The following is a 12,788-nucleotide window of genomic DNA, read 5'->3' on the forward strand; positions in this document are numbered from 1 at the left end:
CTAGAGCAACAGATGTGGGAACAAAAACAAAAACAAAACCAACCCCCAAGCAAACCCCACCTAGAGCATTTGTGGTGTGAAAAGTTACAGGGCTTCAACCAGAAGTTGCAGGACATGCCCCGATAGGAAACAAAACAATTGGTGCCGAGCGTTGGGATAGCTCAGTTGGTAGAGCGTGAGACCCTTAATCTCAGGTTCGTGGGTGCAAGTCCCATGTTGGGTGAAAGATTTCCCCTGCATTGCAGGGAGTTGGACTAGATGACTCTTGTGGTCTCTTCCAACACGGCAATTCTATGATCCTATGTCTGCCCCCAAAACCTTTGCATAAACAACTAGTACTGGAAGCAGGATTGTGTATGACAGCTCTGATGCCATCACGAGCACAAATCATCATCAATTCACGCCAAATAAAAACATTGTCCAGAGGGACGTTCCCTCTATTTGACAGAAGGGATGGGACTTCTGCCACCAGAATCCAAATATGCAAGTGGTGGGGAAGATATTTCCTTCCTAAGTAGGTCACCAAAGCACTCTGACTCATCAATAACTCTGGGCTGTCATCCCTCATTCCTGTCTCAATTTTCCCAACTCAGATCATTTCCCCCCTTTTTAATTCTTTCACCTTGGTCAATTTTCTTCTGGCCTGCTTTTGCCTGGCTTTCAAACACCTGGCCCAGATTGCAAATCTACCTGGCAACCTGTTTCTTGTTATCACCCTGCTGTGTGGCCTGCCATTTTTAATGTGCTTCCCCCCTCCAATCCCTTTACCCCCTTTTTTCCCGCATGCATGCAATTGCCATAAGATTAGATAGCAATCACTGCCTTGTTAGTGATGGACCCCATTGTCGCCATTATCAGCGAGCCATACCAAAAGCAGTGGTGGCTGCTGCCCCATTGGGACTTGAGGGGCAGAAGGCAGGGACCCCCTAAGAGCAGGTTGATCCAGAGCCAATGGTGGGGAGAGCCGACTCATGCTAATTTTTAACCCCTTCCTCCCTGCTGAGATGTACAAGGGCAACATGGAGACCGAGGAGAAGGAAGCGGACAGTGCCACCCCCTGGACTGGTTATAAGCAGGTAGGCGGGGGGAGGGAGAGAGAGAGCAGATTGAGGTTGGTGGGGGGCAGTGCCCCACTTACCCAAATGGACTGACCAGAGGTGAGGCAGCTTTGACAAAGATGCAATTGACACAGGCGGAATCTCTCCCATATTTATTGTCAGAGGTTGGATCTGTACCACAATTGGGTAGGTGATTGCAAAAACGAGAGAGAGAGAAAACCAAACCAAAAAACCAGGGAGCTGAGAATTAGGATAGCATGGGGTGGTGGTAGTGATTACAGCTTGGTGTGCAGAGGAAAATGGGCTCAGCCCAATTTGGCACAAACACTCATATATTACAAATACATACAATGGGGAGATGCAGCAGCGTGGCTGGGCACTACAATGTGGAGGTGGAGTGGGGAAGGGGCTAAGCACACCTGGGCAAGAAGCAGCAGGAGGATTGCTGCAACAGTTGTATGACAGGAATAAATTCAGCCGATGTAGCCTTTCTCATCATGAACAACTATGGACGCTTCCAGACGGCCTCTATTTTCAGGAGGGATTCAATCACACACTGGCAAATGCAGGTTGTGTGGTTACGTTTGATGGGGAAGTCTTGCGCACTGAACTCACTTCTCCAAAAGATTGGACTTTTTGCAGTAAGGAAAGTGACGGGGGGGAAAGCAATAGAAAATGTGGAGGGGTAACACTTGCTCTAAGCTCCCTGCAAACAAACAAAGTTGAACGCCCATTAAACCGTTCATGCCCTAAAAGTCTAGTGGTAGCTTTAAGACAAAACAAATCTCTATTTTGATTATGAGCTTTCTCATGGCCTCAATAAATGTACTGGAGTTTGAGGTGCCACCAGACTCTTTGCTGGTTTTTGTCTTGTGTCCCCCCCCCCTCCCCGGCAACAGACTAGCACCTAGAATTTATCATCATGGTAGTCTCCGTTGTAACACCTCCAGGCTGCATCTTTTGAATTTATGCTTGTCAGACAGATGTTAAAGCTACAGAAATAAAGCTTCCAACTCTATTAAGGTGTCTCTGTGTGCGATTGATGTGCTGTTCCCCTAATAATTTTCTCCATGCTTGCTTGCGAAGGGGGAACGGGACAGCTGCTGGTCTGCTTGTTCAAGACAACACCCACATACTCCATTTCTCTGGCACTCCCGTTCCCCTCTCTCTTATTCATTTGGGGAGGTTCCCTTTCCCCTCTCCAGTGAGAGGAAGTTTCAGGAGTTCTGACCTCCCAATTCCAGCTGGAGTGGCCTCAGTCACAGCCTACAAAGAAGCCACTGGTAAAAGCCAAAAAAATGGAGGGCAGGCATCTTCCTCCAGGGGGGAGGAAGGCGTGGGGAAGGCAGCAGAGTGTATAAGGTACATTTATAATGGCAGGGGCAAGAAATGCTATCCAGGATATTAAAAGGCAACTGCTGCGTGATCAAGATCACATCAGTGCAACTGAAAATGTGGAAGGGGCATGATTTGTGGCAGGTGGATTGGGGAATAAGGTACAAAAGAGAATAGGCCACACAGAGTACTGGAAATGCGACAGTCTTTTTCTGCTTTCTCTTGCAGCATTGGGGAAGGATTAGAACCTGAGAGACAGGATGTCATTAGTGTACCTTAACCAGGTAAGAACAGGCTGGGGATTGGGATTGGGCAAACAGCCCCCGAGGATTAAAAGCACCCCACAGAAGGTTTGGGTGCTGGGTGGGTTTGGGGATGAAACCTAGTAGAGCTGTACTGGGGTCTCTGTACTGGTGATAGTAATGAAAGGTGGGATGGAGCCAGTCCCAGATGCTCTGATGACTGGCAATGGGGTGGCCCAGCCTATCTGGTAGGAGGAAGTGAATGCGCTCCTCGCCTGAGGTTTGAAAGCTAATACTGACACTATTGGACAAGGTGATCTTGGAGGAAATGTGGAAGTCTGCATGTGCTTGGACGGGTATGTGTGTGCATGGAGCCCTTGTCCCCTGCTGCTAGCAGCACCTCCGTCTTACCGATGTCAGACCAACCCAACCTGATTTCACAGCTTTCCCATTAATGGCATGAAGGCGGCTGCCTAAGGTACACAGCCAAATTGCAAGCAGGCAAGTACAGTGCTAGCAGTTGGCCGAGTCAGGCACTGGCTGAGGGACCCACACCAGCACCAGCCACACCGCCATGCACCACTTGCCCCAATGGCCCCCCAGATGCATTTTAAGGGGGTGGGGGATAGGGGTGCTTTTGAATGAGAGCCAAGCTCAGCTCCCATCTGGAGTGGCCACATGCCATTTGACCTAGAATGCAATGCCACATCCCAAAGATTTGTGGCATTCATTGACTTCACAGATTTGCGATTGGCCACCACACATGGGAGCCAGGATTAGCCCCCGCCCCCAAGCCCCTCTGCGGCGGAGTCATGTCTAGGGCCGTGGTGGATGGTGGCAAGTGAGGCCGCTGACAAAGCGGAAAAAAGCTTGCGGCAGCCGCTGCCACCAACCACCAGGGGTCTTTATTGACATCTCGCACTGGGAGCCTCCTGACTACGTGAAGGGCTGAGTCTCCAATACTGCCAACTTTCCCCGCTACCCCCAAACAGCTGACCTTGGTGCGCGGTGTTATTGCTAGAGGAAGAGAGTACAAGAAAATCAAATCACAGTCTCAAAAAGCGTAGCCTTCTCCAGGGGGGCTGCAGTGAGACTGTCTGGCGGTGGCAGCAGTTTTGTCTCCGCTTCGGGTGTCATGTATTCCAGGTGGTGGTGGCCCCAGACGGGGGTGGTCAGCAATTGCCAGCGCTGGGGGAGAAATAATAATAATATAATAATAATTTATTATTTATACCCCGCCCACTCTGGGCAGCTTCCAACCGAATATGAAAAACAGTACAGCATCAAACATTAAAAACTTCCCTAAACAGGGTCGCCTTCAGTTGTCCTCTAAAAGTAAAATAGTTGCTTATTGCCTTGACATCTGATGGAAGGGCGTTCCTCAGGGCGGGTGCCACTATCGAGAAGGCCCTGTCTGGTTCCCTGTAACCTCACTTCTCGCAATGAGGGAACCGCCAGAAGGCCCTCAGTGCTGGATCTCAGTGTCCGGGCTGAATGATGGGGGTGGAGACGCTCCTTCAGGTATACAGGAGCGAGGCTGTTTAGGGCTGTAAAGGTCAGTACCAACACTTTGAATTGTGCTCGGAAACGTACTGGGAGCCAGTGTAGATCTCTCAGGACCGGTGTTATGTGGTCCCAGCAGCCACTCCCAGTCACTAGTCTAGCTGCCGCATTCTGGATTAATTGCAGTTTCCTGGTCACCTTCAAAGGTAGCCCCCACATAGAGCGCATTGCAGTAGTCCAAGCGGGAGATAACCAGAGCATGCACCACTCTGGCGAGACAGTCTGCGGGCAGGTAGGGTCTCAGCCTGCATACCAGGGTGAGGCAGGGGAGTCAGTGAGCAACTCAAAGTACAAGCGTGTCCGTTTGTTCACTATTTGTTTATTTACATAGAGGATTTTTTAAAAATCTCACTTAAAAACTAGCGCAGTCAGGGGTCCTTGAAGTGGCTTACATCCGTTAGAGGGACTTTAAAGGAAAAGCCTAAAATGTTACCCTAGCGCAGAACCGTAGCTAGGTGATCTTGCGCCCCTGGCAGAACTGTTCAGATTGTGCCCCCCTAGCCATGGACAAATTAGCTCTTCTTTCTGCCTCTCCTCCAACCCACCCCCCTCCACCCATTCAATTTGCCCTCTATTTAAAACCATTGATTATAGGGCAATAATCAATATTTATATTTATGGACATGTTTTTTATCCTATTTTGTGCGCGTACTCCATCCCCTGCCGGGGACCCACCTTGCCACTCCCTAACTATGGCCCTGCCCTAGCATACATTAAAACCAGCAACCAAGGCCAAATGAATGGTACACCGAAACCAACCAACCAACATCAGTCTGGTGGCACGTAAAGACCATTTCTGTTTTTTTAAACAATCTGTCCAGGCATTTTCAACATGGAGGACAAAATGGTTTTAACAATAGTTTTTGGCTTTGCCGCTCTGCTGAGTTTTATTGCACCTGTCATGATTTTGTCCTGCGCTTTTGAACGTTTTCATGCAATTTTTTATACTTAGCATTTTGTTGTAGCCTGCCCTCAATGGCTGAAGGATGGCCTAGAAACCTCTTAAATGCGCAGATCAATCGATCAATCAATCAATCAATCAATCAATCACACACAGCCCTTCTGAGGACTCAAAGGCCTCTGTAAACAGGAAGGTCTCTATACCTTTTCTAAAAAGCAGCAGAGAGTGAGCCAAGCGGGCATCTGTAGGGAGGGCGTTCCAAACATGGGGAGCCACAAAATTAAAAAGCCTGTTACAGAGGACTCCTTCCCACCAGCAGGATGGGCCCCAGATTCAGTCTGCTTGGAGGAAGTGTGAACAGCTCTTCAGGTGGCGTGAGAGTGTTGAGAGAAGTGGAAGTTCCTCCTGCTTCAATGGCAGAAAAGCCTCCCTCAAACCTTACGCTGTGATTCTAAAGTGGAGAATGGCATTGAAGCCAAGGCATGGAAAACCCCAGATCCTTGAGAACCTTGGAACAGGATCTTAAATAGGCACAGAAGCCCATCTGGCACCTGCCTCCCCGAATCTATGCTTGCATCTTCCCTGCGCTTTTGAAGCCTTCGCACCACTGCAAGCTGCTTGCCTGGAAAGAGGGAAGTATATAACAGCTGCTTTAGCAACCACAGAACCCGCTTCTGAACTTTCTATTTGGGTGGCAGGAGATTATACCATACGGATGCTATTCAGCTCCAAAAGCCATTCTCCTCCCCAGGTCTATTACCATGGCTGGCTAGCAGCCTACAATTCAGCGTAGCAGTCATGGCTGTGCCTGATAGCTGGCTGCACAGTGTGCAGAGGAGGCTTGCATGTCTCATCTGTAAAACAAGAGGGCCGGCCCCTCTCACAGCCACCTTCATCAGCAGAGGCATCCAGCTTGGAGTCAAGTCTGTGCTGTGCAAATTCCTTAGGGCAGGCACCCCCAAACCTCGGCCCTCCAGATGTTTTGGACTACAATTCCCATCTTCCCCGACCACTGGTCCTGTTAGCTAGGGGTCACGGGAGTTGTAGGCCAAAACATCTGGAGGGCCGAAGTTTGGGGATGCCTGCCTTAGGGCATCTCTAAGGTCACACTGAATGACCACATGCTGCAACAAGGGAAGGATAACTATGCTGGAATAAGCATCCACACCGTACACTTAAAGCACTCCTATACCGCATGACTCCCCCCCCCCCCAAGAATCCTAGGAAACCCTAGTTTATCACAGATCAACAGCTGCTGGCACCCTTAAACTACAGTTCCCATGATTCTGTGTGGGGAAAGCCATGACTGTCACGGTGCTGTAAAGGTACGGCGTGTGGATGTGAGGGTACCACTGCAGCCTCATAGCAACACTTAGACTACAGCAAACTGCGCCATAGCCAGGAAGGCCAGATGGGACAAGGCTCAGCTTGCCAGCAGAGCAAGGTGCTTGGCAACTCCATCCTAATGGGCTGGGACTGGCCAGAGACGAGAGACTGATGACTCACCTGTTGGAAGGAGCCCTTGCTTCGCAGAAGCTTGTAAGCGACCGTGCAGGGGATGCAGAGCATGGAGGAAAGGGCCAGAGCCCAGCCAATAGCCTCACCCCACCATGGGTAGATGTAGGTCTTGTTGTAAGTCAGTGGTTGGTAGTTCACCACATGGAACAGGAAGATGCCCTAGTGATGAATGGAGGGGGAAGGAGGGAGGAGATACCAGAGATGATAATTATTCTTTTTAGTCTTGGGTAGGGGGAATAGAGGCAGCCAAAACCCAGTCCTAGTTCTCTTGTGCTCAACAAAACACCTTCTCAAATATCAATATACCTGGCTACAAGACTGAGGAGAACTAGGAGATCTGTCAAATATGCTTTAGTTGAGATTCCTGCATTGCAGGGGGTTGCACTAAATGGCCCTTGGTCCCTTCCAACTCTAACTACGGAGAATGGGATAACCCTGCTGTCCTGCCCCTGAAGCAGGTTAGACAAATCCAGCGTGAAGAAGAAGGGCCATCACATTTGAGTAAAGTCGGACAGCGTAGGGGAGAGGCAAAAACGACCAGTGTCTCTTAGCATGTGCTGTACTATTTAAATGTAGGCAAACTACAAGTTTCTTGCAGCTGGGAATGAGGTAATCTAAAAACACCATCAGCACCACCACGCATACACCAGTACGGGGCTGCTCAAACATAGTCACAGCAGTCAAATATTCTGGCAACAAGTCAAAACAAATGTGTGAAAAGCCAGGCTGAGTTAGCCCAGATTTGTATGGGGGCCCTTCTCCTTCTGCCCCACTGCTTTCAACTCACCACACACACCACTGGGGTGATGAGAGACCAGCACCACTTCATGTAGGGCAGCGGTCGGTAGCCAATCATATGGGCAACATCGTCCATGAAGCGGTCAGCTCCTGCGCGGAAGAGCGAATCAGTTTTGAACCTCGAGCCAGGCCGTCCCCTCCCGCACCAATCTGAAAAGGACCCCATTCACAGCACCCAGATCTCCGGCAGCCTTGGGTGGGGGGGAGCCAAAGCAAGAGTCAAGCAGAGGACTGTGCAGGGAGGGAAAGTGTTTGCTTTTCCTGAAATCTCCTTGCCCCTGTGTCTCCCTTGCCACTTACCATAGACCCAGGCAATCACCACACACTCCCAGAAGGCCTGCCACAGAAGCGTGATCCCGCTGGCCGAATAATTGTCAAACAGCTGAAAGACGTACATGCCGCCCTAGGGTCACATGGCACAGGAAAAGAACTGATTACCGAATACGCGCATTATCCGTGTTGCTTATTATTATTCCAAGTAGAGAAATGCCAGCCATGATGAGGAGTGGGGCTATGGAGACAGGGCTACGGGGGCTTGTGTAGACAGTGTATCACAGAGAGACATGTCACACACAGAAAGAGACACTGGCCCCTCTCGGCAAACAGCGTGTCCCAAGCACAGCCAAATGGGCAAGCCTTGAGCTTCTAGCTCCGGCCATTCAGGGTGGGACTTTGCCAAGGAACTGAAATGGTCCTATCCATTAATGGCTGCATTAATGGTTGGAACCTGATACACGGATACTTCTTTCGACAGGTAGATCCTAAGGATTGTGAGGGGACATGGGGAAGGTGACAACGCGGTAGTTACCCCATGTCAGTGGAATTCCCCTCCCCTGGAACAGTAATTCTCAAACACAGGTCTCCCATTGTTGTTGGACTACAACTCCCATCATCCCTGGCTAGCAGAACTAGTGGTCAGGGATGATGGGAGTCGTAGTCCAATAACAATGGGAGACCCATGTTTGAGAAACACTGTGGCCTGAAGGTCGGCTGGAGTCCTAGCCAGAGCATCTCTTTCATGCAGTGTGATGGCTTTGCTCTTTGGGAAGACACAGGGAGGCTACAGCTCATGAAGCCATGGGTGCTGGTGGTGCGGAGAGGCATTTTTAACTGACTACACCTTCCGAGTAATTCTTATTACCCAGGAGTTTGGACTGTGCCCAGGAGCTTCTGGTGGCCCACCCAGAAAATGAGTTCTGCCCTAGCCAGCCCCTCCCAGGCAAGCCCATGTAGCACTCACGTTTCGTATAGAAATGGTTTCTCCCACACATCGGCCTCACCTGAGTCACCATGGAGAGGTCAATGATACAGCAGACAAGGCAGCAAATCGCAGCGGTGATCTCTCTGCGCGGGGAGCCTGCTGCTGGCTGCGGAAACAGGTCTAGGATGCCAGTGATGAAACCCTCCACTCCCACAAACTGGCAGGATGAAATAACATATGAGAGAGAGAGAGAGGTAAACTTGGCATGAGGTCCTGGTCTACGCTCTGCTTAACACAGAGGTGTGGAACCTCAGGACTGAGGTCAAGATGTGGCATAGCTGTCAACTTTCGGGTTTGAAAATAAGGGATCTGCAGCCTCACCTGTCCCAGGGACAGTCTACGGTATATCTAACAATCCAGGATAGCAGCGGGAAAGGCGCTGGAATAAGGGAATTTCCAGTAAAAAAAAGGGGAAAGTTGACAGCTGTGGCTTGGAATAAGGGAGTTTCCCACCAAAAAAAGGGAGGGTTGACAGCTATGAGACGTGGCCCTCCAGGCCTCTCAACCTGGCCCCCGGGACTCTCTCTGGCCCTGCTTTGCACTCTGCACACATCCTGTGCCCCCTCAGCAGTGCAAACACATGAGCTCTGTTTGCATTCAGGTCAACTGGCGAGTGCTGGTTCGGTCTCTTGGGTTCCTCTTTACTTGCCCTGTGGGCACAGCATTACGCTCCCATTTTCATCATGCCATTGTAACCTGCTCCCTATCATCCTTGCTATGGGTGGCATGCCCTCCCTCCCTTCCCCCCTTCCCCCCTCCCTCCCAACTGCCAACTTCTTAAACACCTCCTCCTCCTCCTCCCATGCTTCCAACAGCAACACCTTCCTGTCTGCGGCTGTGTTAGCAAACCGTAGCACAAACACCACGCACCGATTTCTGCAAGTAAAAGAAGCCACTTTCCCTCTACGCCATTTCTACATTGTGCCTCCCCCTCCCAAGTTGCTCTGCTCAATAAACACACGCTCCCCACGAGTGGCTTACCTGGCTGTCCAGCCCCAGGACCAGAAGCATGAAGAAAAAAAGTGTCGCCCAGAGCGGGGAGAGCGGCATGAGCGTCACAGCTTTGGGGTAGGCAATGAAGGCCAGGCCTGGACCTGCAAGAGACAGCGTGAGTTAAGAGGGGTGCCGGCTGCAGCGATAGCCACCAGCTTGGGGATTGAACAAATTCAGGGAGGACGAGGCTACCCATGTCTACTAGCTGCACCTGTGGCTCTGTTCTACCTCCACTGCCACAGGCATTGTGCCTCTGAACACCAGTTACTGGGAAACACAGGTGGGCAGGGTGATGCTGTGCTCAGGTCCAGCTTGCAGGCTTCCTATATAGGACGCTGCATGAAGGTGGACCATTGGCCAGATCTAACAGGCTCTTATTACATTCTCCCAAAATTCTAAGAAGTTACCTAAACTTAGCATGCAAGAACACACCATTGGCCTGGCCAGTCCTGTTCTTCCTACTCTGATTGGCTGCAGTTCTCCGTGGTCTAGTCAATGTTCTCTCCTGTGCTGCTGTGCTTGAGGTTCTTTTCAATGGAGATGCCATTGTGCCTGGCGCCTTCAGCACAGGGACACAGGGGAGCTGCCTTCTTCTAAATCGGATCATAGCTCCATCTAGTTCAGTACTGTCTACGCTGGCTGGCAGTGGCTCTCCAGGGCTTCAGGCAAGAGCTATTTGCTGGTGCTACCTGGAGGTTACAGGTAGGCTTGGTGCTCTGCCTCCCAGCTATTTTGCACCCATGCGCCACACCCCAAAGAACCTGCCTTTTCTTGGGGAAAGGGGGGAATGGAATCAGAGGAAATCCCCACAGCTGGAGCTCACCTGACTCTGCCACCTGGGAGATGTCCACGCCCTGCTCCGATGCCATGAAGCCCAGGACTGAAAACACCACAAAGCCAGCAAAGAAGCTGGTTGAGCTGTTGATCACAGCCAAGACGTAGGCATCCCTATAGGGAGAGGATCAGGCAAGTCAATAGCCACAAGCTCACCCTCCACTCGGACCCATTGGGTGCCCAGTGCCCTCTCAGTTCACCTCCCTTACAAGAGGTTACAATGCTTGTACCATGTTAGAGGCGCCCAGGACACCAGCCTGGCTGGAAATCACCCTTCCTTCCCTCTAATAAACCCAATTGCCCCCTGCAATGACAGAAAGACACTCTGCACATGTTAAAATGTACTCTTGTCACATGTTCTAGGACTGAATCTCGCTGCTAAGTATAGGTTGAGGGGTTCAAATTAAACCAGAGTTGGCTAGCATTAGATGCTAAAGGGTTCTTTTTTTGGGGGGGCGAGGTTCCCCCCCCCCAGCATGGGTAAGATTCTGCATCGCAGATGGCAACAAGCAGCTGCGTCAAGCAGTGCACAATATAGGCACTATCCAATCTTCTGCTGGAAGGGGGTTGGACTGGGTGGCCCTTGTAGGCTCTTCCAACTCTATGATTCTATGATTCCTGGAGCTCAGCTGTACTGTGCTAACCTCTTGCTGCTGCCACCAAGTTAGAATAATAGAATTGTAGAGCTCTAAGGGACCCCTGAGGGTCATTTAGCCCAACACCCTGCACAAAGGGCATCTTAGGACAGTGGTGGTGCATCAAAGGCTTCAAGGTATGTGGGGTAGAAGCTTTTGCCGCACCCCACTCCCATATTAACTCTCCAACTCCACACACTTCCCCGAATGTTGCATTCGAGACAAATTGTGTCTCCATTTAAATTACGAATTTCCTTATTTTATCCAGATTTGCGAATTTGTATGAGTGCGGAATATGTCATAGAGCAGGACTTGGCAACCTGTTCGATCTTGAGGGACACATGCAAACAGTGGCTCAAAGGTTTGTTTCCTGCCATTTCTGGCTTCCTGGCAGCTGACGTTGCCAGGGGTGTGTGTGTGTGTGTGTGTGTGTGTGTGTGTGTGTGTGCAGCTTTCACCTGCATTAGCAGCAAATTAGTTGGGGGCAACCATGGAGGTAACTAGCAGACCACACATGGCATGAAAAACCATATTGCCCTCTGGCGCCTGGTACTACGATCTGCAAATGGAACATGCCGGTTTTATCATGGCCTGATGATTATCAGCTTGTGGCATCAGTGCTGCAGAATGCCCTCCATCAGTGTTGGTATTCTGCCCGCTCCTGAAGGCACACCTATTCAGGCAAGCTCTCCCCTAAACTGAACTAGTAGTTTTAATGGAATCGGTTTTTGAGTATTTTCACTATGTATTAAAGTTGTAAGCTGCTTAGAAGACACTTTGGCACAGAGTAGTATATAAATTAATAATAACTGATGACAAGGGTGTGGGTTGAATCTAGCCCATGGGTTCGCCCAACATAGAGAAAACAGAGAAGTTTTATGGAAGGAAATATGCATATCTGTGCATAAAGGTAAAGGTAAAGGGACCCCTGACCATTAGGTCCAGTCGTGACCGACTCTGGGGTTGCGGCGCTCATCTCACTTTACTGGCCGAGGGAGCTGGCGTACAGCTTCCAGGTCATATGGCCAGCATGACAAAGCCGCTTCTGGCGAACCAGAACAGCGCACAGAAACGCTGTTTACCTTCCCTTCCCGCCGGAGCAGTACCTATTTATCGACTTGCACTTTGATGTGCTTTCGAACTGCTAGGTTGGCAGGAGCTGGGACCGAGCAATGGGAGCTCACCCTGTTGCGGGGATTCGAACCGCTGACCTTCTGATCGGCAAGCCCTAGGCTCTGTGGTTTAACCCACAGCGCCACCCGCGTCCCTATATCTGTGCATACTCTGCACTTAAAGAACAAACAAACAGCAACCCAGACTTCTATGCTAAATGCAACCTAAAATCTGCACCAAGAAAAGTTGAATTCTGTGACCAACATAAATGATCAAATCAAGCACATTTGCAGACATTTTCATCTTGCATAATTCATTCAACTTCTGCCAGTCATAAAAAATGATACTGTATTCCCCCCCACTCAACACTGCGAGCACACATGTGTATACACACACACACACACACACACACACACACACACACATAGTTCCTGATGTTTCACCAAGCATTGCCCACACAATTTCAGCCCTGTATTTGTCGCCTTAGCTGTAAACTTGCTTTTAAAGTGGAGGGAGAGAGGGAATGGAGATGGTCAG

General features: G+C 50.2%; 1 protein-coding gene across 1 annotated transcript in view; it reads right to left on the minus strand.

Annotated features, from left to right (window-relative positions):
- Positions 1-1,195: 1,195 nt before the first annotated feature.
- Positions 1,196-12,788, minus strand: part of LOC118080878 (sodium- and chloride-dependent creatine transporter 1) — a 28,972-nt gene continuing 17,379 nt past the window's right edge. Inside the window, exons 8-14 of the mRNA XM_060271267.2 lie at positions 10,493-10,617; positions 9,658-9,770; positions 8,696-8,833; positions 7,716-7,818; positions 7,405-7,505; positions 6,606-6,776; positions 1,196-3,823 (exon numbers count right to left, since the gene is read on the minus strand). Of these exons, the coding sequence (XP_060127250.1) occupies positions 3,677-3,823; positions 6,606-6,776; positions 7,405-7,505; positions 7,716-7,818; positions 8,696-8,833; positions 9,658-9,770; positions 10,493-10,617 (898 nt within the window). The 3' untranslated portion in view covers positions 1,196-3,676. The remainder of the gene's footprint in view (positions 3,824-6,605; positions 6,777-7,404; positions 7,506-7,715; positions 7,819-8,695; positions 8,834-9,657; positions 9,771-10,492; positions 10,618-12,788) is intronic.

Source organism: Zootoca vivipara, chromosome 2, assembly GCF_965207765.1.
Source record: "Zootoca vivipara chromosome 2, rZooViv2.hap1.1, whole genome shotgun sequence".
NCBI classification, from domain to species: Eukaryota; Metazoa; Chordata; class Lepidosauria; order Squamata; family Lacertidae; genus Zootoca; species Zootoca vivipara.